This window comes from Danaus plexippus, chromosome Z (genome assembly GCF_018135715.1).
Source record: "Danaus plexippus chromosome Z, MEX_DaPlex, whole genome shotgun sequence".
NCBI classification, from domain to species: Eukaryota; Metazoa; Arthropoda; class Insecta; order Lepidoptera; family Nymphalidae; genus Danaus; species Danaus plexippus.
The window spans coordinates 6,171,370-6,198,976 of NC_083559.1; the positions used below are offsets into that span (position 1 = coordinate 6,171,370).

The 27,607-nt window shown below is 32.4% G+C and overlaps 2 protein-coding genes across 8 annotated transcripts in view; one reads left to right on the top strand and one right to left on the bottom strand.

The window, feature by feature from the left end:
* LOC116777161 (protein phosphatase 1 regulatory subunit 12C) overlaps positions 1–18,366 on the top strand; it is a 28,511-nt gene extending 10,145 nt beyond the window's left edge. Inside the window, exons 4-22 of one of the 6 annotated variants that reach the window (XM_032670546.2) lie at positions 59–207; positions 1,896–2,051; positions 2,752–2,935; positions 3,496–3,657; positions 3,731–3,809; positions 4,787–4,912; positions 5,707–5,793; positions 5,890–5,979; positions 6,192–6,257; positions 6,507–6,605; positions 7,173–7,383; positions 8,567–8,689; positions 9,589–9,814; positions 10,170–10,309; positions 10,767–10,826; positions 15,104–15,259; positions 15,987–16,070; positions 16,267–16,365; positions 17,584–18,366. In XM_032670546.2, the coding sequence (XP_032526437.2) occupies positions 59–207; positions 1,896–2,051; positions 2,752–2,935; positions 3,496–3,657; positions 3,731–3,809; positions 4,787–4,912; positions 5,707–5,793; positions 5,890–5,979; positions 6,192–6,257; positions 6,507–6,605; positions 7,173–7,383; positions 8,567–8,689; positions 9,589–9,814; positions 10,170–10,309; positions 10,767–10,826; positions 15,104–15,259; positions 15,987–16,070; positions 16,267–16,365 (2,297 nt within the window). In that variant the 3' untranslated portion in view covers positions 17,584–18,366. Of the gene's footprint in view, positions 1–58; positions 208–1,895; positions 2,052–2,751; positions 2,936–3,495; positions 3,658–3,730; positions 3,810–4,786; positions 4,913–5,706; positions 5,794–5,889; positions 5,980–6,191; positions 6,258–6,506; positions 6,606–7,172; positions 7,384–8,566; positions 8,690–9,588; positions 9,815–10,169; positions 10,310–10,766; positions 10,827–10,928; positions 10,965–15,103; positions 15,260–15,986; positions 16,071–16,266; positions 16,366–17,583 lie in introns of those variants that run through there. The other 5 variants (XM_061526498.1, XM_061526499.1, XM_061526500.1 and 2 more) reach the window with 5 other exon arrangements.
* A 770-nt stretch (positions 18,367–19,136) lies between these two features.
* LOC116777818 (sushi, von Willebrand factor type A, EGF and pentraxin domain-containing protein 1) overlaps positions 19,137–27,607 on the bottom strand; it is a 43,253-nt gene continuing 34,782 nt past the window's right edge. For both annotated transcript variants that reach the window (XM_032671550.2, XM_032671551.2), the window contains 10 exons: positions 25,112–25,288; positions 24,689–24,987; positions 23,802–24,036; positions 23,305–23,478; positions 22,940–23,119; positions 22,172–22,405; positions 21,917–22,096; positions 21,336–21,521; positions 20,957–21,245; positions 19,137–20,875 (listed from right to left, as the gene is read on the bottom strand). In XM_032671550.2, coding sequence (XP_032527441.1) covers positions 20,599–20,875; positions 20,957–21,245; positions 21,336–21,521; positions 21,917–22,096; positions 22,172–22,405; positions 22,940–23,119; positions 23,305–23,478; positions 23,802–24,036; positions 24,689–24,987; positions 25,112–25,288 — 2,231 coding nt within the window. In that variant the 3' untranslated portion in view covers positions 19,137–20,598. The remainder of the gene's footprint in view (positions 20,876–20,956; positions 21,246–21,335; positions 21,522–21,916; positions 22,097–22,171; positions 22,406–22,939; positions 23,120–23,304; positions 23,479–23,801; positions 24,037–24,688; positions 24,988–25,111; positions 25,289–27,607) is intronic.

Here is a 27,607-nt window from a genome sequence, read left to right on the forward strand (position 1 = left end):
CAATAGATGATGATTATATAATACAGTATTGTATAAACACTTGTATATTAAATTACAGGAATAGACTGCGAGAAGTCACGTAATGCAGAGGTGAACAAATTATTAAGCGATGCCAAGAACTGGGCAGCTCATGGTTATGTTGAAGTGAGGGACCCCAAGACCGGCGGGACTCCGCTGCATGTTGCTGCCGCTAAGGGTTACATTGACGTAAGCTTGATAAATATATATATGATAAAATTATATTTGATAACATTTCTGGGTATTCGAAAAAAAATGTGACATCCCTGATAAATATTAGGTTACGAACGTGTTGTTCTGTCATGTGGTTTTTTTACATACGAAGGTTTATTAATGTATCAATGTAGCTGGACGAAGTCGCGATAGTAACCTGCTTATGTGATGAAAATTAAAAAAAAATTATTTAATTTTTCTTCAAAACTGTAACATCTGTATGTTATAACTATATTTGAGTAAAGCAAGATATTGGCACCCTTTATCCTCTTGAGAAGTCGGTTTTATGTAAAATAAAATATACATATATATGGTTGTATTTAAAATTTCCCTACTCAATAGTTTGTAATTAACATTGAAATAACACAGTGTAACAACAAAGTGTAACATATAGTATATGTATGTACGTGTGTACGGTTAATTTGCGTGAATTTTCTCACCCTTTCAAGCTAAAACTTAACGAAGAATTGTGTTATTAGGAAATTTACATAATAAATGATACTTGGCCACTAAGTGTACGAATACTCGTATGACACACCTGAAACATCTGATAATTTCTCACGGATCGTGTCAACAGTAGCTTTTGAATGTTTCCTTTTGTATTCCTTTTATAAAACATTGATGTAAAATTTAATACTTAAAAGTTTAATACAGAGTATTAAGTGTTTATTCATCGGAGAATTGTGCGAATGAAATTAGTATAGTCAAAGTTTATATGGAGAAGGAGTCCACTAACAGCTTTTTTTTATTTTAAATTTATAAAAAACGTTAAATATAATGCAATACTACCATAACGATTACATACATAGAATAAATATGTGAAGATTCCTCAGTAAGTGTATTGTCACTAAATGTAAAAAAAAGTGACATTTCTGTTTTGGGGTAGAACTTGAAATAATCAATTAATTAACTATGGTTTAGTAACTTTCGATTATATACTATTAATAAATAATTGAAAAATAACACAAGCCCGCCTTATAGGTAACTTCATTATTTATGTATCAATCTAAACTCTTTAATTTGTCCTATAAATATAATAATACTGACAATTATATATGTACATACACACACACATATATACATATATATATATATATATATATATATATATATATACATACAAAATTTAAGTCTCTGATTTTTATATACAAATTTCTCCCGGATATTATAGACATCTTAATATGATGGCTAATAAATGAGAAACCAAATATATTTTTTATCTAATAACTAATTATTAAGACCCTGTATAAATATTAGATAAGTAATGATATCCATTAGTTACACAGTTTAGAAAGTAAACTTATAGTAGTAGGTCTAAAATCATAAAAAATGTCTGCAATAAAAAAAAAATTAAGAAGCTGAATTAGATATTGAAATGTTTTCCTTTTCATTGCATCACGGATAAGCGTTTGTGCAAAATCATTATTAAGTAAATTAATTGTATGTTAAATATTTCTTAAATTGTGATGTCTCCTCTTTTGTTTAATTTGTTCCAGGATCAAATATTTAATTTATTTTAATTTTATAATAACAACATCTTTTAAAATCGAAAACTTTCTATTTGGGAACCACATTATCTAACAGGACTTGCAACAAAACTTTTGTATTTATAATTTCAAAGATATCTCCAGGGGTTTATGTGTCATTTCATTTTTTGTTGCCAGGTGGCTCAGACCTTACTTGACGAATGCAACGTCGATCCAGACTGTGTGGACTACGAAGGTTGGAGTCCTCTTCATGCGGCAGCGTTGTGGGGCCAGAAGGAGGCAGCGGCTATACTGATCAAGTATGGAGCTGATCCTAACTTAAAGAACTACTCGGTACTTGCCTTGTCTGTTTATATGTTACTTTATATAATATTAAGTCGCCCAGATATTAATTTACAACTTGCATCCAATAGCATGTAACTTGATATGCTAATAACCAAAACTAAGTGATAACTTGTATTTATCTTCTTAACCATAGTTGTCTCCTTGAAACTTATAAAGTGAATATTAGTTATTTAGTCAATTTGTTTACTTTAAAAATTCTTCAATTTCTTATCATAAAAATAGAGTTGTTATCATAAAAGTCCTTTACATTTAATGATATTGTTTCAAACCTAGTTAATTATTATTGTATGCAAACATACATTAATCTAATTATATATTAATAATTGTCTGATGAGTTAAAAGTGTTCAAGATCTGTTTACAAGTATTCCTATATAAAAAATTTTTGAAAATTATATTTTTTATGGAATCAAATTTAATCTATATTATAAATATTACTGTGTTTGTTTGTATGTTAAAATATTTTTTACGAATTAAAAAGTGATAGATACTGAGTTCATATACTTCTACATGTATTTATTTTAAACTTGATCAATATGATAAATTTTATTTCTTATATATTTATTTGGATAAACAATTAGATGATTTAATGTGTTGTGTCAATGATTAATTGTTAATTAAAAATTAAAATTTTGATTTTGTATATTAATATTAAATATATTAAGAATATGGATTATTTTTTAACTTCAGGGTCAGACATGTTTGGACCTCGTAGACCCGAGTATATCGACGTGGCTGGCTGAGGCTGCCCTGAAGGCTCCGCGTCGTATTAACAACAATAACAACAACATCAACAAACTGAAGAGTCCTCTACGAAACGACGTCAAGAGAGTCGAGTTGCAGATAACTGGACAAGATGACAATATCATTAATGGTATGACATTAATATATAAACATGTAATATTATTCATTTAAATGAAACTAATATTTTTCGGATGAACTACGCGTGATTTATTTTTGTAAAAAACTAAATACTCCCGACGTTTCGGTTACTTTTCAGCAACCGTGATCACGGGCAGACGAGACGACATCGGGAATAGTTTTTTAGAACAATAAATCACGCGTAGTTCATCCGAAAAATATTATTTTCATTTAAATGAATAAAACTCGCGAAAATCTTAGATCTCATTATGTAATATTATTATATGAACGTTTTTGTGATGAAGCAAGTATTAATTAGTTTTAACCGTCTCTCTTGTCATATAAGGATATCTGTTTGCTTCACATCACGCTTCTTGATTGGATTATTTGTCTTAATATGTTTGTACATACAATGAATCGTCATTTAGTATAGTTGGTTGTGTGGTTATATTTATATTAATTCAAACAGTCTGAGTTAATTGGTTAACTAAAATGCTGACATTGTCATACAATAAGAAGGATATGATTTAAGATGGGGATAAGCAGTTTTTTTTAAATATTGTTTAATTTCAGACAAGCCACCGGCGCCTGAAATAGTTCCCAAGGCGGATTGCAAGCCGCCCAAACGTAGAGCACCGTCTCCAGAGGCAGAATTTGCTGAGAACGAAGAGACAGAGGACGCTCCGTCCTGGAGGAGATCAGCCTCCTTCAGGAACAGACAGCAAGAAAATTCACGTGAGTTGAATCAGAACATTGGAATATACAAAATTTTTCATGAATTATATCATAATATATATTTATATTCAAGGTGAAAATAAACCATCTAACAATAATTTGGACAATGACACGATTCTGAGAAGAACTCACAGCTTTGAAAACGATAAGACGTAAGTTACTGCTACGCTTTTTATATTTATGTATTATTTACTATATTTAGGGTCGCTTATTTTAATGAAAATTCGTGTTTTTTATTTGGCATGTAGCTACGTATGAACTAAAACAAAATGTATGATATTTCATATTAATTGAAAAAACATCTTTTGTGAAATATCGCACTACAAAATGGCGTCGTGAATTTTTTATTATTGTAATGATATGTTCAATTATGTTCTGAGAGTTAACGATCGTGATACATTCTAGATAATGAAGATATTAATGAGAGGAAGGAGCTCTGTGCTCTTTTGGAAGTATTTAGAATGTTTTCTGCTGATTGATCTAAACATTATGAAAGTTCGATTAAAAGTCGAAAGTGAAATGTTAATAATTGTTGTAAGGGAAATAATTAACATTACTTCATTTAGCTTTAAGCTTAAAAAGTCATTATAACAAATAACAATGTGCTAACTGCCAATGCTGTACAATGATACTTGCATAATATAAATAAATGTTCATTTCAGAAATAGACGAGACTGCTTTTTGAAACTAATTAGTCATTTCGACAAAATCCGACGGCCACCAAGCGATAATATTGTTTTTAATGAGTTAGTTAAAATTTCAAGTAAACTTGTGTATCGTCGTAGACACATAGGCTAGAGGTTCAGTTTGTTTTGTTCGTTATCATACAAGTGGAGCGAATAACCTTTAAGATTCATAACAAAAAAAAAAAAACAAATAGAAGGAATATGAGACAATTTACAGCATACAACATGTATATAGTAAACAGATTTTCCATAATTGACTGTTAAAAGTTATTCACTGCACTCAATACATGGGTTTGTGAGAGTTCGAGGACCACTCGACGGGACGTATGAACCTGTTAGTCACGCTTGCATGTTAATGTTGCGATCAATGTTTACATTAAACATACATATGTAAATACGTCATAGCTTATGTACCGTGAATACATGCGCATGTGTGTGAACAGTTTCTATCAACGCTACCGTGACGTGACGGCCCGTATAAAGGCGTCCTCGTGTCCCTCTATACCGCCCACGACTATCGAGATCGGTCGCACTAACAATGTAGCGACTAACGAGGACGCTCACAACAGGTGCTGCATGTTATATGTCCATTGTATCTTAATATATTAACTGCTTGGAACGGTTTTACTTTACAATACTTTTACGATCGTGATATAATTTCATTTTTTGAAATATTTAATGTTTTATATTTATTTTTACAGTCAAAATTTTGTAGTTATGTTATTCGAACAATTGAAATTGACTCGTTTGTATCGTAAAACCGTTTTACATGTAATCCTGTATTTCGTTTAAAATCAGCTAGAAAATGCGTAATATTAAAGTCTATATTTCAAAGAAACATTTCTTCAATTATCTTGAATAAATAGATTTTTAAATTACGCATTCTATAAAAAAAAAAAAAACATTTAATTGGAAAATGCCAAAAAACATTAAAAAATATATTTTATATCATATTTTTATTTAGATTAATGATATGAACTATCTTTACAATAAATGTCCTAAGCTTAATTAGTTTGTGACCCTACCAGCTTCTCATGAAAATATTCGAAATACAAATTTTAATATATCTCATATTTCTATATCCCTAGATGTATTTTTTTTGTATATGGATACAATATTTATGTATTATATAAATAGTCAATATAACTTAACAATTCCTTGTTTTATATAATCAATATCGTTGTCTATTAATTAATTTTATTTATAATTTTAGTTGAATATGATCTTATTTTTTTTTTGGCCAAATAATATTTAACTTCCATTAGTTTTTATTAAAATAATCTTTGTTGTGTTAGAAATCTTTGAAATAACTTTTCAATTAATTGTGAGATATAAAGGTTTGATTGGAACAATCTTTAAACAGAGTAAGTGCAACTGACAGGAGGGAGAAAGAAACACCGAACACTAGCGCTGCTACTTCTACTACCACTACACAGACGTCAGTTAGGAGGTATTTATTTATTATTTTAATAGTTTCGCAGCAAAAAGTTTTTTACGATAACGGCGAATAAGGCACTATCTTAGAATGGTATAATTTCTGTTTCAGAATAAGTCCAACAGAGAGGCGAGACAGGGATGTTCCTACAGTAACGAGTGCTAACGCTAGTCCAACCAACACACAGTCTACAGTCAGAAGGTAACTAAGTTCAAATAAAATATTTGTTTTTAGATCATTAATCTCTGCTATTACTTATGAGGTCCTATATCTATTTGTACTTGTTACTTCACAAAGGTGTAAAACTGGTTTCGAAATCCATTTACAAAGTTGTTCATTATTTAGAATGTTATAGGAATGGTAAAATTAATGACTTAAATTTAAAATATTAACAATAAAAATAATATCAACAGAATAAGTCCTACGGAAAGAAGTGGAAACGCGAGCCCAACAAACACCACGCAGACAACAGTTAGAAGGTATTTATATTTATACCTAGTTCAGTATTTATAATGTTTTCAAGAAGATCCCAACTCCATATATATGGTCAGGTTGAAATTTTTTGGTGGTGTCATTTGTGTATAATTTGTAGTACTTTTTAAGGTGTACACATGATGGGTCGACAACTTTTATTTTATGTAAAATTCCTTTACATATGTTTCATTAAAAGCGGTCATCCCATTGTATTGATGGGTTTAAGGTAATTAATTAGTTGTTATGTGTAACAGCTCTTCGGAGAGCGTAGAGTCGAACAGTAGCAATTCAACACCAAGTACGGCGACGCCCACAAAGCTGTCGCCTGGGAACATATTCAAGAATTTCTTCAAGTACCATTGATTTGTAGTTATAGTAAAACTTATTTGGACACTGAAATTTTATTTATATTTTTGTATTTTGTTTATGTCACGTTCTAGTCATAACACCTAACAAAGGCTGAAATATTCATAGAGCATCTCAAAAATATATTTAGAAATTTTGTATATATTTTTAGTGACATATTCTTGTGTCCAAATAAAGTAGTGTGTGAAATTTTTGCTGTTTGAAGTATGAGTTTGAGAACAACGAGCGATGCATGCATCGTTTGTTATGCTCGGACGTTGTTTTATTAGGTTTTTATATTTTTTTGCATGGTAATATTTTATGCAAAATCATTTATTTTATTTTAAATGTATTGTTTGTTGTGCATGGTTTTTTTACTCTTTTTTAGTGTAGTTTTTTTGGAGTGTCTCTGCCTGAAAATGTTTGCAAAAAAAAATTGCCACTGTCAGTAGCTATAGGAAAACCACGTAACTGAGCCTTCGTCTATTCGAGAATTCAATTACTTGGTTTTCTTATATAGTAGTCGCTTAATTGCTACACGTATTTCGTATGGTTGACAAATAATGATGTTTCAGGTCGTTTGTGCCGCCTGTGAGGGATGAGGAGAGTGAGACTCAGAGGAAAGCTCACGCCAAGCGAGTTCGTGAGACGAGACGGTCTACTCAGGGCGTGACGCTGGATGAGATCAAATCAGCTGAACAGCTTGTTAAGAAGAAAGCCGGTAATGGAACTGACGCTGCCCCCGCCATCAAGAACAACGACGACAGTCACATCAACACTGACCAGGTTATACTTTTTTATAATTACATAGCACATACATATCTATATGGCAATATGGCTGTACGTTGTATTAAACAGCAACTCCTGTAAATATTTCATAGATTGTTAAGAAAGTAATTATATTATTATGATGAATTTTTTATGTATGTGTCAAATTTTTAAGTACTTAATATTTTTTCGTCCTCTCTAGTATATTAACAATTGATGAGTTGATTTACTAGTCTTGTAAATATATTTGAGTTTGGATTTTACTATAACATTGTGGTTAACTATTTTGGTGGAAAGTGTAGAGCATATAGCATATAGACACACATCTAGAAAACGTACATTTAGAATAGAATTGATAATTCAATTTCATTATTTGGGATAAAAGGACTTTCCCAAACATTATTGATAGTACATAATAAATCAAATCTCGAGAAGTACCATGTGTCATACTCACAATATTAGATGAATTCTCTAGACTGTTCAGATTTCTTATTCACAGGGTGATATTCTAACGACTTTCCATGAATTAATAGTTTTTTATGAATCAGACCATTCTGCAAATCCGTTCTGATGTTTAATAATACAAAAAAAATAATTAATGTTTTAGTTTAAAATTGTTTATTAGAAGTCAGTTGCAAGATAAATAAGTGTGAAATCTATATAAAGTCTCCCCGAGCATTATTCCTTAATATATTTTGTATAAAAGGTGTTCACACCGACGAGCGTTTGACCTTGGCAAAGTGTTTCCTCTAAGGATGTCAGAGTGAGAGAGCGAAGATGTTTTTTTATTTAATATAAATACATACAGAATTTTTGTTATTAACTAAACAAATTTGCGATCAGCGCATACATTGGCTTTCAAAAAAGCTACTTGTACAATAATATAAGAAATTAGTAATTTTAAATGGTGATCTTATAGGTTCCATTTTCATTGAGATCATCTTCGCTGTCTGGGTTGATGACGTCATATTTGCTAAGATTAGTTCCCAGGTACCGATAATAACCATGTATCACAATTTGGTGCACGTATAGACCGACATCCGTATATTGGCATCCACGTATATGGTCACTCCTAAATTTACTGACAATGTTGTCAAAGTGGAAATATCTAATGTAGGATTGAATTTAGGAGCTCGTAATTACTTCGAAGTCTTTTAAACTAAGACAAAGGTATACAAAGATTGTTATGGTGATGGTGTAGGGTCGCGGCAAGGTGGGCTTGTCGCTGGCTTTGGCGTGCGCTACCGCAACCGCCACGGCAACCATCGCGCCGAACAGCGAGCGACGCCCTTCGTGGCGGCTGCGGGTCGACCCTACCAACAAGGTCGTGTCTGTCTGTCTGTCTGTCTGTCTGTGTGGGGCTGGGGTTTCATTTATGCTATCCACGTATTTATTTTAATTGAAAAACAATTTGTATTGTTTTTTTTTTAAGTTTCGAATATAACAAACAGTGGAAAGTCGATTTGTTACAAAAAAAAAAATTGTTGACACTTTCGCATGGAGTGATTATGTTAACGGGATTTTCTGAATTTTTGTTCGTTCTTGCGTCGTTATGTGTACAGATTGAATACGTTACTATACATTACATTTATTTTCCTATATTAATGTTAACTAGTCATTAATAAATTTATTCTCTAAATTAAATTAAATGATATTTAAAATTTTTGGTGGAACGTGTTCAGTCTCATTTTTGCTATCCATTTCCTCTTCATATTTCGTTAGTTCTCACTTCATATGAGTGCAAAGTAAGCATGTTGTTTTATTAATTGTGTATCCGTTAATTTTATAATTTTTAGAATGTGAAACTAACTTCTATTATGTTTTTGCTATTGTGTTTAAAGATTTTAAACAAAAATGAATCATCTTAAATTTCAACAGTTCTTTTTATTTTTTAATTATGTAACGTACACTGAATGCATCTGACGAAGTTTTTCTCGTCCAACGGTGTAAATAAATGCATGTGCGCAATTATATTATGTGCTTGGATTGTTTGTTACTTTAAAAAAATATGTCTACAAAATATTTGTTTTATGTGTATATTAAATTTAATTCAACTATATATACGTATGTCATATTTGTTTTCGTATAATTTCTAGCTTTATACGAATAAAACTACATGAACAATATGATTGAAAGTTAAACCTTCATAATATGACATGATATCGGTATTTAAATTATATAACACGTATGTATAACCGTTTTATAATAATGATGTATCTGTAGTTCGAGTTGGAAGACGCTGGCCGGTCATCACCTCGTACAACAGCACCAGCGGCGGAGGCTACTGTCACTCTACCGTTACGTCGCTCTATCACTACCAGCCCCACAAATGTGACCAACAACGCCGCCACCATCGCCACCACCGCCGTCACCGCCGCCACAATCACCAACGCCACCACCACAACAACCATCATCAATGACGGAGTTAACAAGGAAGATCTCCGGACTGGTTAGAATTATTTAATTATCAGTTTTTTTTTTGTACTTTAAAGCTTTTATGTCATAGTTCAAATGTTTATTGTCTATTAGTCAGCAAGCAAACACAGCTGAAGACAAGATAAAGTTTTATTGAAGTCATTATTACATATCGGTACCAATATTGTATTGAGGATGAAAAAAATTGGGTCTTAGTTGGATATCAGCTGCGGCAATTTTCATGTGATTTCGTTAGTCGACCTGATAACACATAATCTAGAACGACTGTGCTGATATTAATGAAGTTTTAAATAAGCAACTCTTGAATTCTCCAGTTGTAGAGATTTATTATTATTAAATAATTTGTGAACAATTTGTTTCTGACGTAGAAGAGGACAAGGAGCGTGAGAGCAGTTTGGAGAGCAAGTCGTCTTCGTCTCCGGCGAGCACACAGGCGGCTATGAACGTTATACAACGTAGGAGACGACCGAAGAGACGCTCCACCGGGGTCGGGCACGTCGATATGGATGTTAGTACACATATAATATACTAGTACATTTATACTACATATATGAACATGAATATGCTAACACCTATACACTACATAAAAATCTTTAGAATAAAACAAAAGTTGATTGTATGAATAGAAACAATCAATCCCAAATCAGGCAGCATTAAAAAGAAATAGAAAAATATTTAAAATGTCACAAGACAGTTACACTCCGCCATGCCGTTCTCATTCTATACAAGGTTTGGCAATAAATGTCAAGTTTCCTAACATAGTTACAGGAATATGGCCAATGAGTCAGTGCGTGGGTCCGTGCGTCTTCAAATGTTATAATTAGATTATAAGTACATTTCCTAAAAGACGCAGATCATATTAATTCCAATATGTAGCCTGGCGCACATCCCCTTCCCTGCCCCTGAATTCTTGTTTAATAACTTTGTATATGTTATGGAATTGTTAATTTTGTTTTTTGTTGTAGGACATAGTTAACGATCGCGGAGGGGGCGGGGAAGGCGATGGAGACACGGATAATGTACCGGTGAGTTGATATCTATCCCGACTTATATCATCATACGTACGTATATTGATATATACGACAGCAAAAAGGAATGGAAATATTCAACGAATTTTCGATTTTCAGGGTGGAATAATATTCACCTAGTAGCCGTCTTCCCCAGCTACTCCTTTGATATGATTAAATTGAATAACATGCCCTTAAACTTCGTTAATTTGGAAATCATAGCTCGTAATTATGTTTTCAACATAAAACTCATGCGCAGCTAACACTTTAATGGAAATTTAAAGTAGAAAATATCAAAATAAAAGTTCATCAACTTCCGTCAAGTCACGTTCCAGTTCCTTTAACAATGCAGATTCGTTTCCTGCCCTTACATATGGATTTTTGATTCTATATTTTATATAATTTTAATTTAAGGAATTATTTTATTATTTAAATTATTTTTTATATAATTTTAAAATAAAACGTTTACGAATTTTTTTAAATAAAGTGTAAACAATATCCGTCCTCACAAAATATAAATATGTGCTTTACTTTACATCTATAAAAGTAAATTAATATAAAGTGTGTCCTTAAAAATAATATTAAAAATTGCTCTTTTTTAAGGGGATTTTTGATTACTTATGTTTCAACAACGTTTACACTTATACGTTGTATAACCGACATTTAATCCAAAAATGTTAAAGATAAAATTTTCCTATAATCATCAATCAATAATGCCCAATATTAAACAGGTGATAATTTTATTTATTTTACACTTAATTATAAAATTAATGTAATACGTACCTGAACAGAACTGCGTAAAAAAAAATATTTATATTAATTATGAAATTTAAAGACCGTAGACAAACATCATCATATGATGAGTCCTATAAGTTACAATTACGATATAATATACTTATTTTCACCAATATTTATATTTTCTTTAAAAAATAAACAAAATAAAATTAATTAGTATTTATATTGCTGTCAGGGATAAAATGCACCAATTCTTGTCAGTGCACATGAATATGTTAGTATTATATTCTTTGCCAAGTTTTTAATTCTCAAAAAGAATTATTTTCAAAATAAACTCCTGCGGTAAATTTAAGAATCCATTTAGCCGTCACTCTCGCGTCCTATAAATATAATGTTGAAACATAATATATATTACCCTCCGTCCGAATACAAAGACGATCATATAGCGGGTCTTTGACATATACCTCTTTGAGATATAATTACCTCTACATTAAGATTTCATCTGTTTATATTTGGAACAGCAGTAATAATGATACTTATATATATATTTGTTAAATAATTTCATAAAACGATAAAATCCTGTTTTATAAACAGTATGAATAAAATTAGGTTATTAATTTTTATATTATATGTTGCACACACCTTTACTTATAGATCGTCTCGGCTCTGTGTTTTGCTGTTGACGTAAGCAAAACAAAGAAGCGGGTGTATTTTCGTCCGTTACACAGATCGCGTCCATGGTTGCCATATGACAAAATAATGTCGAAACATAAATTACACTACCTAGTGCGTGGGTTTTTTATTAACAAGATAATCGTATGCCGTTCATTTTATAACTACATGACCCTGTACACAATGACAGGATGATAGGAAGCAAAAAAATCTATATTTCGCTTCTAATATTTACTAGTCTTAAATTCTAATCGATCTATATGTAATTTTAGATTAAATTTTTTAAAACGAATTAAAATAATAATAAAATTCGATAAAAAAATAAAATGAAATTATAAATAAGATATGTTAGGGTTCTAGACGTCCTTTGATTTTGTTATCGTCATATTCTTTTTCATATGAAATAGTTCAAATATTTAGAGCCCATTTTATAATCTTTCACATTAGATTAGCTGATTAAATATATGGTTCAGCCTACTTCTTAAATACCAGAAAAACTATCAACAATTTGTTTTATTTCACTTTTAAAGCAAGAATGTTTTGAACATGCAGACGGTTAAAAGTGTAAGTAATTCCATATCTTCAACCCAATATCCGAAGATTACAAACTATTTAAAAATTCTATTACAATATAGATCGATCGATGACTTATCTACTTCCAACGATCGGTCTCTGGCATACATCATAATGTATTTTCGCTACATCTGCTTTTACTGGTGTTTTTAAGCTCGATCTCTTGGAAATTTACACTACAATTTCCATACATCGCAAAAATAAATGGAGTTTAAACAGAATTTTTAATTTTATTAATTGAGATCAACATATAACATTTATATTGTCAATATATTATCTTTGTACTATCCTACGTTACTGTGTAAATGCATCGGATTTACTAGTTTAGTAATGTATAATTTTTAGAATTACCGAAATTATCGGAAATAAGTAATTTAGGTAGAGTTTTAGCTGTCTTAATAAACAGGTGACGTCTGTCTAAATAATAATTAATTAGAAGTAGAATTCATCTGTCACTCATAAATATCGGAAGCATGTCAAATCTAAAATGGTACATTTGGCTAAAAGGTAATATTATTTATAATATATTTACAGGAGGTTGTTACTATAATTATGAAGTTTTACGTGTTGATCGTGTTGTTTAGATGCATCGAAATGATATCTCTTTTAGTACATCGGAATGCTGACCGATATAACGGTTTTTGTAACATAGTTTCGCAACTATTTTTGTGGATATCGGATGCGTCGTTGAAAATTCCAGTCAACTACATTAGAGCTAAGTGAGTATTTGGGTCAGCGGAATTCTGAACCAGAGCTGAGTAAACTTGAAAATAGATAATATTTTTAGCAACGAAATACAAAAAATCTTCATTGGAAGATCAAGAAAGCTTTCAGGGATTTCTTGATATCTTTCTTATTCTGGTGTCTTTTATAATGATTTAAAAAGTTTGTTTATTCAGGACTATTGTGTTATATATATTAAATGTTTGTTTATGATGCTCTGTTTACGTTCTGTAATATATGATGTTAATCGTTTTGAAAGCGGCTGATTATTTTTAGAGTATGCATAACTCCTATGAGCGGGGCGGGCGTACGCATTAGTGACAAAGGACGACCTTCGATACCTTAGCTGGTATTGATGGAAATCACTAATTACCGACCGACACGAACGATAATTATAGAAAAGTGTGTAACATTTATTTGTAATACGGTCTCCGAGGCTAGGATTGTGTGTAGAACGTTTAATCTCACTCCTCGCGCATGCAAAATTTTCGTTATATTTACAGGTGATGAGTTCTCACGTGTTTGTTTGAATATATTTCTCGTCTGTTCACTTGTATACGTCACCCAAGTCTCGCTCACACGTATCTTTGAAACAGCGTTTTGTGTGGGAGTCTACAACATTTTCCCTCCGTGTTAGTATTGGTATATAAGACTTACTATAAAAACTGTCAGTGTGTTTGGAAACCGCGCTACGATCGCTCGCCATCTTCGTATGTTAACGTGCACATGGGATGTAAACGAAGATGAGTCGTAAACAGGACAGATACTCGTCGCGACCACGCAGTCTGACCAGCCACTATGGCTCCTCGCCGAGCGTACTCGGTTCGATGCTCGGCGGACAATACAATTCATATTCGAACAGTTACTCAAATACATACAGTCCTGGGAACTATAGAAATTACAATCCATACACGATTGGTTTAGGACGATCGTCTAATGTGGGTATTTATGGTGGCACGAGCTCGGGATACGGCGGAGTGTATTTGAGTGGTTCTTCTTTGGGTTCATTGAATTTAATGACACCTGTGTTGAAAAAATTGGATAAAAGACTGATCGCTAGTCAAAAAAACTTTAAACCTAAACCGGTGCCGTTGCCGGCAAAGGTTTCAGTGGAACCTGTTGAACAGCCACGTGAAGAGGTGGCTCCCCCCGTCAGACCGGAGAGGAAATCCCGTTCAGCTAATAAGAACACTGGTCTGAATAAAGAAAGGTCGCGATCGCTCACCGCTCTCGACTCGGTTGATTCGCTGAATTCACGTTCGCTGAGCCTCAATTCTCTCGCCTCAGATGGATATTGCGTATGTTATGTACTATATATAATGTTTACGTTACTGTGAACCTCGATCTAATGTTAATTGTTATTTAACGAAAATAAGGTTTTAAGTATTCAGAAGATTCATTTACGATTAAAATAAAAGTTCGCAAATATTTATTAATTAATTATTAACATAGGAATTCTTGTATGGTGTACGGAAAGCACTAATAAATATAAACAACAGCAGTTGTACGTTTTACACATTGACCTATGCAAGAAAAAATAAGATCTTAATTGTATGATAACATCTAATATATCAATGTTTTATTATTTCCAGTCTGGCAGCGAGCGTACAGAAGACGGTGAGGAAACTGACTACAAGGTGTTGTATGAAGCGTCCCAGGTCGAGGTCCGGCGTCTGAGAGGACTCCTCTCCACTTCCGAGCAACAATTGAGAGACGCTCGCGCAACTATTACCAAGCTCACTCAAGTGGTATGATATATAGAAAGAATTTCTATTGATCATCTACTACATATATGTGCTTTTAGCCTTTTATATCACTGTTCATTGATACGTATTATACATTATCACGTTATGAACAACATTGGCGTAGCGATTTCATAGCTTGATTATTTTGTTTTAACCTAATTGTGACTTATTTTTGTCCATGATTGATAATAATGTCTGAAAAAATGTTTTGATTATCTTGTGACAATGAACTCTATAAAAGTATCACGAAATTAAAAATCATCTATGAAAACAAACGTTATTAAAAGGAGGATGTAAGTCTGTCGATGTATGTATTTAACTATTTTGTAAGAGTGAGAGAATTTAGAACAAACAGATAATTGTAAATGTAATAGCCGTACGATATGATAACAGTACGCTTGGCTCGTGGCTACGGCCGTGACACTTGCTACTCTTGTTCATACTAGCCCCTATTGAAACATGTTTGACTAATACCCGCCCACCGGCCACTAATTATGTTCCCAGCGTATTGGCTCAGGACCGGTACTATTTATCCGCTCATCAGTAACATCTTGATGCGAATGTTCTGTATGTATTTAATATAATTAATTGGATGAATTAGCATCGACTTGCGACATTGCGAATTTAATATATCACTTTGTACGACTCGTTTGATTTATTTAGATACCTGATTATCTAACGTGTTGTTCAGTTAGCAATGAGACGCCAATGTAATGATTGATTGTTACAGAACCAAAATTCTTTATCTGAGATCGAGAAGCGAGAAAAGAGAGCGATGGAGAGGAAACTGTCCGAGATGGAGGAGGAGCTGAGGGTAGGTTGATAATATATCGTGTGATGGCTTGTAATGACATAACACTATACAAACAAACACATACCGTTTATATATAATAAGTATTACATATAACATGTTGATATGACAGCTTCAGTATTCCTCTATAAGCTGCGGGCTTGATGATGGCGTCGATCACGATACAATCACCACTTTAATGTTGATATTCGTTTTGTAGCAATTGCAAAAACTTAAAGCCGAGAACGAAAGGCTGAGGGCCGAAAACCGTGCCCTTACCCGGGTCGTCAGCAAATTGACCAACTCAGCCGCCAAATAGGTAAATGTGTTGGATTGAGCCTCTGCTAAGTGGCCACACTTTGCGGTGTAGTCGGGAACCAAAACTATAAGAATCGCATCTAAACATCGGTGTTGAAACTTGTACGTTTAAAAGCTATAATGACTTGAACATCAATCGATGTTAGGGTTTTATAATAACTGTCCCTACGGTCTTAAACAAAAAAGACATTTGTTTAGTTTGTAAAAATTTTCAAATCGGAATAATTTTATGGTAATAAAAGACGATGAGAAATATTAGTTTTTAATCATATTATATATGTAATGTTATGTTTTCGACTCCGCCACTGTGTTCCACGAGACAATCGTAATATATTAACCGTTTGTGTGGCGAGCATGACTTGATACGTGTTTAACAGCGATGCAGTACGTGTCCTCACATCCAGATACTGTTGTTATGCCATCATATATAGCCAAAAAACATTGATATCACCGCTAGTGATATCAGATGATGGCTTATAATAACTTATCTGGGGATCGTTTTCGTGAAGTGTTGTTTAATATGTTGCATGTTTGTTCCCATTTAAAAACAAACAGACCACTCGACATACATTCACATGTTACCGACTGAGGTCGGAGTCACATTCAATGTGGAGGTGAAAGTATACTCCATATTTGACTCAATGGTAATACGAAACATATATGCTGATTCAATGTATACAAAATGTATACAATTAATGTTAATTTTACAGTCAGCTGACAGGACAATACTATCAAGAAATGTTTTAAAAAATCACAGATATCACATATGTTTATATTATAAAACATTAATTATATTGTATTTAATCAATGGTCACACAACGATAGGTACATTGCATCATCCCTCTCATTATGGGCATGCTCACTCCCAAGCCAAATGATCCGCAAACATCATACATCTAGCTAGAACGTCGACTCGTAGTTTGTGTTTAGTATTTCTTCTTTGACATTACCTTCAGTGTTTTTTTTTTAATAATAATAATTATTATTTCAAATTTGGTTCGTATGTTTCATTTAATCAATTAATTGATTCTGACTGTACATATTGAGTTAAAAATTTTATATTTAGTTAAAAATTTGTATGTTCGTTTATCCTTAAAAATTTTGTAAATAATTAGTTGAAGTTGCTTTATAGCATTGGATTAGACAATTGTCGATGTTGAATATATTTAAAACTATTGTTGAGTGGTGCCAGTTTTGTATTTAGATACATTGTTTTCAGTACCATCAAGCGCTTCAAGCGGAGAATCAGCGGCTGAAGGACGAGAACGGCGCACTTATCAGAGTGATCAGCAAGCTGTCCAAGTGAGGAACTGAGTATTTTCCTATATAGGTGTATATAACTCGGGAACCTTTATAAAATATCACATGATTTACCCTATTCCGAGACAGACTATATTCTTATATGAATTACCTTATTTATTTATTTTTTAATATGTGTGTAACATATTTCCTTAATGATTTTATTCTGTAATTAGAATATGTTGAACAATAATGACTTCCATTTATTGACTGTGGTCTTGCTACATAATTTTTTTTTATGGTTTTGAATTATACGATATAAAAAATATAACGGTCTGTTTATTTCATTGCTTTGTTTTGGAACAGGGTATGGTAGTAGCTTGTGTTAACTATCATCAGTTTGTTAATATTAAGTACACATTGTTGTAGTCCAAATACTTATTATGCAATCAGATGTACTTAATAATATATTATTGTATTAGAACATTCGTATTTAACAGTCACGTTAGTGAGTGTATGATTGATGTCTTTATATGGAACTGTTCCCAACATAGTCCTTGTTTTTTTCACGTTTAATGTATTCCTAAATGATTAAGGTGTAAAGTAGGTTAGCCATAAAAAATACGAAGGGCTCTAATACCCTTTGATCTTATATATAATAATATTTATATAAAATGTATCTTTTCAATTAATTGTTCATAAAGTTTTTATTTATTTAAAGAACTAGGAATTTTAGTAATAAAAACCCTAATTCGTATATTTATGTTTGTTTTTTATTTATATTTTTTTCACCTATTTTCATTTAGATTAATCGCAAGATAGTTTTCACTTGCAAGGCAAATCCAAAAGTGCCTTAGTTATTGTGTTCCGCGTTGGTACGTGAAATCTATTTTAGAGCGTAATTATGCTTGTAGTTATTGAAAAAAAAATCTTCACTAGGAATTCGCACAAAACATCTTTCATACACTTGCTTCATCATTTTATTAAATGTTAACTGATGTTATGTACAATAATTGTCGAAGAGGAATGGAAAATTATTCTCGTCATACACCTTCCAATCCTGTTCGCTGTTATTGTTAGTTCTGACATACGACATAGTGTTTACATGTTTGTAGAGTATGTATCCAATAAAATGTTTTTTTAATATCTTTATATTAATAGCATTCGGAGAAACTATATTCGAAATACGAATGTGTATTGGAGTTTTAGATGCTCTTGTATATATAAAATGATTTTTTAATCGTTCACTAGTAATGTCCTAACTTTTTATAGAATACAAGATTGTTTGTTACTTGTTCTACTGTAGATTTTTTTATATAATCTATCTATAACGGACGGTTTTACCTAAACAGTAGTAGATTAATTTACATCAGTTTTTTTTTACGATGTATAGTTCAGTGGACCATGTTTTGTAAATAATTGTTTGAAAATGCAGTGTTGATAGTTATGTTAAAGTGTCTTGTAATCATTGTATGACGTAGATTTGTATAAAGTATTTAATAGTGGCTAGTGCTGTTAAATAAAATGCTTAGGTTTTCATAATAAAATACATTAAATACATTTATTAACGAACACTTAGATGAACTAAAGTAAAAAGTATATATATTATTACCTATTTATACAAAAATACAACAAACACCGACTCTTATAAACTTTGCCGAACATAGGAAGCTTACATTAAGATCACATTTTTAAAATAATGCAAATTTCTTGTGGTGCGATTCATATTTCTAAATTCTAATGTGACAAGGTATTGAATAATAATAAGAAAAATATTGCCAACGTCTAGTTTACTCCTATTCGTTTTATATAATGTATACCGATATTATTTTCGAATATTACAAAGATTTTATAATCTGTCCTATGCTTAACTGAGACTTTTATACTACAACATTATATCACAATTATTTTTTTTTGTTAATGTTCGTTGAGTATGAGAACTTCTTAAATTATGAATTATATAGTGATGTTGTTACATTATAATTGTCTTTCAAAATAATTATTTTATTTTGTAATAAACAATGATTAAATTTTTTTATAGTGTTTCATCTATAAATTTTAAATGGATTTGATAATTTAATTGTCACGTAGTTCAAACAATGGTTTCTTTATAAAGTAATGTAATTTAAGAAACAATACAAGTTGAAAAATAAACATTACAGACATTATACTTGTTTTATTTCTATTCCAAGATATTTATATCCATCGTCAGATTTAATTTAGAATTTATTATAGTTAAAAGTACCGATGTTTACAAAACATTAATTATGAATGAAATATACAAGAAGGTGTGTTAGGTTTGAGCGAAACCAACCTTAGAGTTCTCACGAAAAAATGTATGAGAACTGTATAGCAATCGTAATCTACCATAAATATAAATATTCCATATAAATTTCAACTCTTTTTACATCTTTGGTTAATATCTAGTAAGGGTTGGTGATCACTATTGTTAAACACTTTCAATCGGTATTTTTACTAAGGTATAATTCATTTTAGTTATAAAGATATTAAAACGTTTATAAAGGAGTTATACATAATTAAAAGTATTACGGTTTTAGAGTTCTTGTATCAAATAACAAGACAGAATAGTCCGGGTTAGTAGTTACCTACAACAGATATTAATATCAAAATATATTTCGATGTGTAATACTAGCTGATTGACCCCTGAAATATTATGGATGTCTCAAAGTTTTCAGAAGTTAAACATTTATTTACATATAGATAACCATCTTTCCACCAGTAAACCTCAGCCCTTCAAGCAGTCTTAATAGGATTTAAAATATTTTTAAGCCCATATTACAGTTTTGATTCTTATCCGGGCACTCGAGATATCGGACCGCTTATGGTAGGGGTGGATTAAATAATGTTATATGAAAATGTGTTCACCAATAATCTAACATAATAAAACTAATAACATCTTACTGAATCTGGATCACGTCCTTTACTTCAACTATATTCTATAAGGCAATCGCGAGCATCTTATGTTAGGAAATATTCAACGAACGGCCACTCCATTGATGGTGACTACAGCGTTGGGGCCGGTGGGTTCTGGTTCGTATGCGGATTCGGTGTCACTGCGTCTACCGTACGCGGAGTTCTCGGCCAAACTCTCGCCGTACGGTGAATCGTACAGATTGTCCGTTACGTGGTCGTAAATATGCCGTCCGTTAGTATCGTGGAGGGTTGCGTAGCTCATTACGGCTGCGTTTTGGTCTTCTTTCCGTTCAGCTCCTTCTATATTTTCAGTGTTCTTGACTGGCGTTGCTTTACGTCTTCAATAAAATATAAAAGTATTATTAAAATAAATGATTATTTCACCCTTAATACAGGCTATTATCTGAAAATTTACTTACAGTCTTAAATAGATGACTCCGAGCAACATAAGCAAAAATAGAACGATACCGCAACCAACTCCAACACTGAGTGGTAGAGCGCCATTTTCAGCAGCTTCGTTCGTGATCAATTCGCACTTGGGTTCTTCTCCTGACCATTTGCCATCGTCTAAACATTTGCGAAGGAATGGTCCAACTCGCTGATATTGCGGTAAGCAATGATACTCTATAGAGCTGCCGAAGATTGTCGAACTATTTGAAATAATCACTCTGCCGTTGTCTACAGTGCCGGGTGACTTGCAGTCTATCGCTGAAATTAAATATACATCGTTTTGATATTTTTATAATTTAAGTTAGCGTCACTTTTGAATGATTTCAAATAATACGTAGAAAATCATACGTATGCAAACAGGAGGTGCTCCGGCCCACTGTCCTTTCGGTAGACAAGTTCTAGTTTCATTTCCTTTTAGGCTGTATCCCCGTTCACAGCGGTAGTGCGCTTCGCCTCCAATGCTGAGAGTTGACGTCACAACCAATAAACCAATACTGCCCTTTATTTGGATTGAAGGATCCACACAGGTTATTTCTATAAAACACAATAAAATGTAAATTAAAACATCTACACGGAATTTAAATTTGATAAAATAATACAAGGAAATAAATGGTTAGGTTACGTAACGACGTTATGTTATCGTTTATATTCATCTAAAATTTTAACAGGAAACATTTAAAAGGAGTAAAAAGAAATTCCTTAATGAGCAAAAAACAATTCTAATTCAATATTGATAAATATTAATCTTTTAAACTGAAACTTTAGACTATAGCATTGAAAAATTAGAAATTTTAAACGTCCATTACAACTATTGGGCAAATAAGAAAAATATTATAAATTTGATAAAGTCGACCAGCGATGACCGAATCCCATAGTCATGTTTTATTTTCATGATGTTCATATACAGTTAACAGGAGGTATGTTTTTACCTTTACATACAGGTGCTTCAGAACTCCAGGTTTCGTTATCTTGACACAATCGCCTTGAGACACCATCTAGTTGCCAATGTTCGTCGCATTCGTACAAGGCTGCTGCCCCATAGTACGTCGCGTTTGTAGCCAATGTGACTTTGCCATTTTGTATGCGACCCGGATTTCCACAGTCAACGTCTAAAAATGAATTAATTATACTTAAAATGATAAGAATTAGCGCTACAACTGTTAAATGTACTGTTATTTACTTACATTGACATTTAGGTCTGACACCACTCCATTGTCCATTATCTTCACAAGTTGATAGACTTTCGCCCACCACCTTGTACCCACGCTCACAGCGGTATTTTACCAAGGCACCGATTCTGTACGTGTTGCCCTGAGTGCTTGATCGTGTACGAATGAGCGTGCGTCCGTGCATGCGATCGTTACCAGTTACGGACACGATGCTGTTTTCCGCTACGATTGGCTCTGGACATCTTATTTCTGAAAAAAAATATCATATAATTTACTTAACTTATTATAAACTATTATTTATTAATTATATCTAGGAATTTATTAGGAATTCAAAAATGCGACAAAAAATATGAATGCTTTGGATAATCAAGCTTGTAGAGTCTGTGAAGTAGTAAAGAGGGACGTGTGATTCAGCAGCCTAAGAGAAAAACGCATCGGAGAAGGTCAGAATAAATACTGTACTCTGTTTTGAAAAAACTCGTCCCCTAAGTTCTTTTTAATTTCTTCCAATCCTAAAGTTGCCGAATTAACTCAAGGCACACTTTTGAATGTTGCATACTTGATTTTACAGTTTTCTACATTGCCTCACCAATAAGGCAATAACGATGGTAACGAGACTAAATCGATAGGCTGTAAATTTTGCAACTTAATACTAATTTATCGTCTACCTTCTTATAAGTAGGTTCTTCTGTCTCATATTATTTGGTTTTCACAATTAGATAAAAAACTTAAAGGTGTTAACATGGTTTTAAAGACTTAAAAAATCTATAAATTATATTCTACCTTCACATCTTGGTGATGAATCACTCCATTGGAAATCTTCAGTACATATCCTTCTTACTGGTCCGACCAGTCTGTAGTTGGTAGTACATGAGTATTGGATGATACTTCCTAAATGCGTAGTACCATTTAAAAGTTCCGCCGAACCGTAAGGCAGAGGTGGCAATTTACCGCAGTCCACATCTGTAAAAACAATTCAAATTATTTAACTTAACAGAAATACAATAATGTTTTTTTCAACAACAATTTTCTCCACAATTTTGTTAGTTTATTGAGTTATTAAGAATATAATATACTAAATCCTTTTAATGCTTAGTTTATGGCTTAAAAAAGAAATTAAAACTTTCAAATAATATCTTTTAGCTCACATTCACACTTAGGCGATTCTCCTGACCACTCTCCGTCAGGCTGACACGTGAGACTTGGTTCACCAATGAGTTTATGTCCCTTCTCACAATGAAAGTCAATGGTTGAGTGGACGTTGTAATCGTATGCTTCCATATAGCCACCAGTCGGCACCTCCGGGTCCGAACAACTTATCACTGTAATAGTAGTTGATGTATTCTAATAAGTCAATATGTATTATTTATGAATAATAACAAAACAAGTAATATTAATAAGACAATAATTATATGAAAAGTTTAATAGGATCTGTCACAATGTGTTATTATGTTAAATTATTATTATACGGTTGCCGTAAGCGTCGCAGGGATAAATTTAAAATATGCAAACTTGAAATATTATGCGTATTAACATAACAGTATATAAGAAAACTATTTTCAATAAAAATTCTTACAAGCATTTGATAATTTCAAGATGATATTATAACGTACAGAGAAAATTTATTTTGCAAATTATAACTTACATTCACAGGAAGGTATATCATGTGACCATTTGCCATCACGATAGCATGTGAGTACTTCAGCTCCCGCCAACCAGTAATCGGGTTCGCAGGTGAATTGGGCTATCGAGCCGTACGTAGTCGTGCCGTTCAATAGTCTGAAGGACCCTTTATGGACTTGTGCTGGAGTGCCGCAGTCTACATATTTACATGAAGGTGGGGTGCCGCCCCATGTTCCACCGAGATTACAAGTGATACTCTGAAAATTTTTATTTTTTTTAAACAATTACTACAAAACTTATTTAAATGGAACTAAAATTTTTCGGATATACTACGCGAATCGAACGGGCCCATCTGACCGTGATCACGGTTGCTGAAAAGTAACCGAAACGTCGGGATTATGAATGAGACGAGACGAAACCTCTTAGCATTCAATGGATTCACCGTGCGGGTGCCGGGTCCATTGCGTTGCAGGGAGTGGAGCTTCAACAGTGCCTGGGAATTGCGACCCAGGTGTAGGTTTAAGGGGCCCCTAACTAACGCGCGTTAAACGCTCACCTCCACTGTCCAAGCTCCTCTCCCTACCTAACCATATTTGAAAAGAACCTACTAGGGCTGCCTTCGAAGTACGTTCCAAGAACGAATTGATGTGAGTTCTGGACAGGCCTAAGTCTTTTAGTAGGTTGTAGAGAGATTTAGCCGTTATACCTCTCGCTCCCACTTCTACCGCGTATAAATCCACGACGAACCTATTTCGAGTGAGTTCGTTTGTGAGCTCGTAATATTTGTTGACCTTGATAAAATTCGCGTAGTATATCCGAAATATATCAGTTTCATTTAGCTCACAAAAGTTTTTGATCTCATTACTACAAAACTTATATTAAAATGGATCAACTAGTAGTAGAACTTACTGGTGAACCAAAAAGTATAAATCCATTCTGGCAAGTGTAGGTGGCCAACGATCCTGCTTTGTGACCACTAGTGGTGACCGTAGCTCCTGAGACTGGTGGTGGCTCCGGACACCAGTCAAACAGACACTTGGGTGCCTCTCCGTCCCAAATTCCTTGATCCTTACACATTCGTTCAGCGTTACCCACTAGCGTGTAATTCTCTTTACATGAATAAATAGCTTTCGCTCCGTAAGTGGTGTGCCCATCCACTAAATCGACGCTACCATCTTGAATTGGAGTCAATCCACCGCAGTTAATGTCTGTGGGAATTAAAATTCATTATGATTTTCACTCACAGTTATCTTCGTGTATTTTTGTAATTGATAGATTGATTTTTTCCAAAAATATATTATTTTACTAGAATTCTTAATGTAAATAACTTACATTTACAACTTGGTGCTGCTCCAGACCAGAATCCATCTTTTTTGCATTCTCTAGTTTTATCTCCAATCAGCATGTGACCTTGTGGACATTTATACCTTATCGAAGACCCTACATGGTAGTCATTATCTTCAATAGTCGTGTTCAACAGCTTATCTGGACTTCCACAAGTAGGGGGCACTACAAATAAACAATGAACGTAATTTTCAAATCATTTATGTCCTCAATAGATAAATCTAGATTCATGTAGAACATTCTATAAGAATCGCTTTAATGCTTTAATGATGAAACGTAATGAACAAGGTACTCGTATTAAAATATTCAGTTACGCTCTCTACAGCAAAGAAAATACATATTATTAAATTATTTAAATTTTTCGCCCGGCGTAATTTTCTGGTAAAATAAATTCATATTGTTTTTCTTATTTAAAGCTCCCCACAAAATAGAGTCAATCTAAATATGTAGAAAGAACATTTATATCTTGTGAATTTAGTTAAAAATTCCATTATAGTAATAAAAAACTAAATGATCTGATGTAAATTATTCCCTTGAAACTTACTTTTATTTATCATACTGATTCATAAAAAAAGAAGAAAATGATAAAATTCTGAAAAAATTATTACAATGTTATTTTAACACCCGCTGCCTTTAAAGTGCACAACACGGCGAGATAAGAATTGTAGTATTTGATGAATTATGAGGAAGTAATCCCTATTCTCAATGTTAGTAAAGTTTATCTTAATGTATTATTTATTGTTTAAGCTAGAAATCTAGAACATAGATGGACAATATTGTAGAGAAAATAATGGTAAATTTTTGATCAGAGATGACGTTGGTAGTGTGTAAAAATATTGACTCCAAAAAACTAGGTCAAACATATAGATGACGTATATTTGATTACTTATCGTTTTCGAAATATTTCATGCAAAAAATATGAAATAGAGATGACGTTGATACTAAACAAGTATTGTTTTACAGAAAATTTGTGGAAGCAATAAGATTCAAAAAGATTTAATTTAAAAAGCTGAATAGATAATTACTAAGATAGAAATGGCGTTGCAAGTGCAGATCCTGGTACGACAAAACAAAACTTTTTAACAGTTCTAAGCTGCAGATGGCGTTCCTAAGACTTAGGTTAAAAAATATTTTATAGGCGACTATTAGGATAGAGATGGCGCTATTAGTAGTTTAGAACTGGTTAAATAGTGGATAGATGTATGTATGGGATATGGATGCTTGTTAAAATGTAACCCAAAACTTATCTAAAGGCTTTTAATGAAACTTAACAAAATTGAGACACTGGAATATATTCAGGAGTGTTGTCTAATATTCAGTTTTTCTCCAATGCATAAATATGTTTTTAGATATTAATTCGTTTGAAAAATCAAAAACATTTTTAGAACAAAAGCAGATTGAATTGTTTGTAACATACAAGGTTACATTTAAAAATCTACAGGATATTAAATTATTACTGACATAGTTATGGCGTTGTTAATACAGAAGCTTGTAATAAAAATATTTTACAGAAGACTGCTAAGAAGATGTTACTAGCGTGGTTAGGACTGGTTAAATACTCGTATTAGGATTGTATATTATATGGATGCTATTATATAATAATAACTACTTCGCAACGACGTCTAAAGACCTTAATCTATTTCGAAACATTTTATAATTCCCATAGAAACAGTGAATAACAAATGTATTTTATAAACAGTAACGTGGCGCAGACGATAGATGACGCCACTAGTTTCTTCCGATGCATTTCTTGTTCTACTGGAGCAGTCATTTTATATTTTAGAATGTACAATTTATCAAACTTAGAAAGGTTTATAAAACTTTGATGATATACCTACCAATGCTACAAAGACACTTGTTTTTATTTAAAATCCGCAAGACACATGCTGGTAATAAAGAGTTAAGTCATATTTTACCCTATAACAAAACTTAACTAAATAAATTCATATGTTGCATTAAAATAAATATTAAATAATATAAAAACACAACGGTGGAAATTTAATATGTCCATAGTCTCTAAACTATGTAGTCCACATGTTGCAAGTTGCAACCTCAGCAAAGCAATGTTGAATTATATTTTATTATAGTTAGTTTGAGTAGTCGCAATGCGCGATTATAATAAATCCAATATCATTCATTATCTTTAGCCACCTGCGTTGCATAACGGTTCCCGAACCAACGACGTTCGGCTAAATCTCATTAGTCTTAACAATATGGAGATAATAACATTGATCACAACTTAATGCTATGTAACACAAATACATATTTACTTTACGCTATACATTTAATATGGTAAATGTTTGAAATCGTGGGAATATTATTTCTCCGTATGTAATAGTTGATATTTAATATTACATAAACATTAAGGCTATGTAAAGTTTTCGAACTTATTTAAAGTAAAATTTAAGGTTATGCATAAAAAATTTTTTTGATACTACGATCTTATATAAAAAAAACAATTTCACAACTTATATACTCTCTACG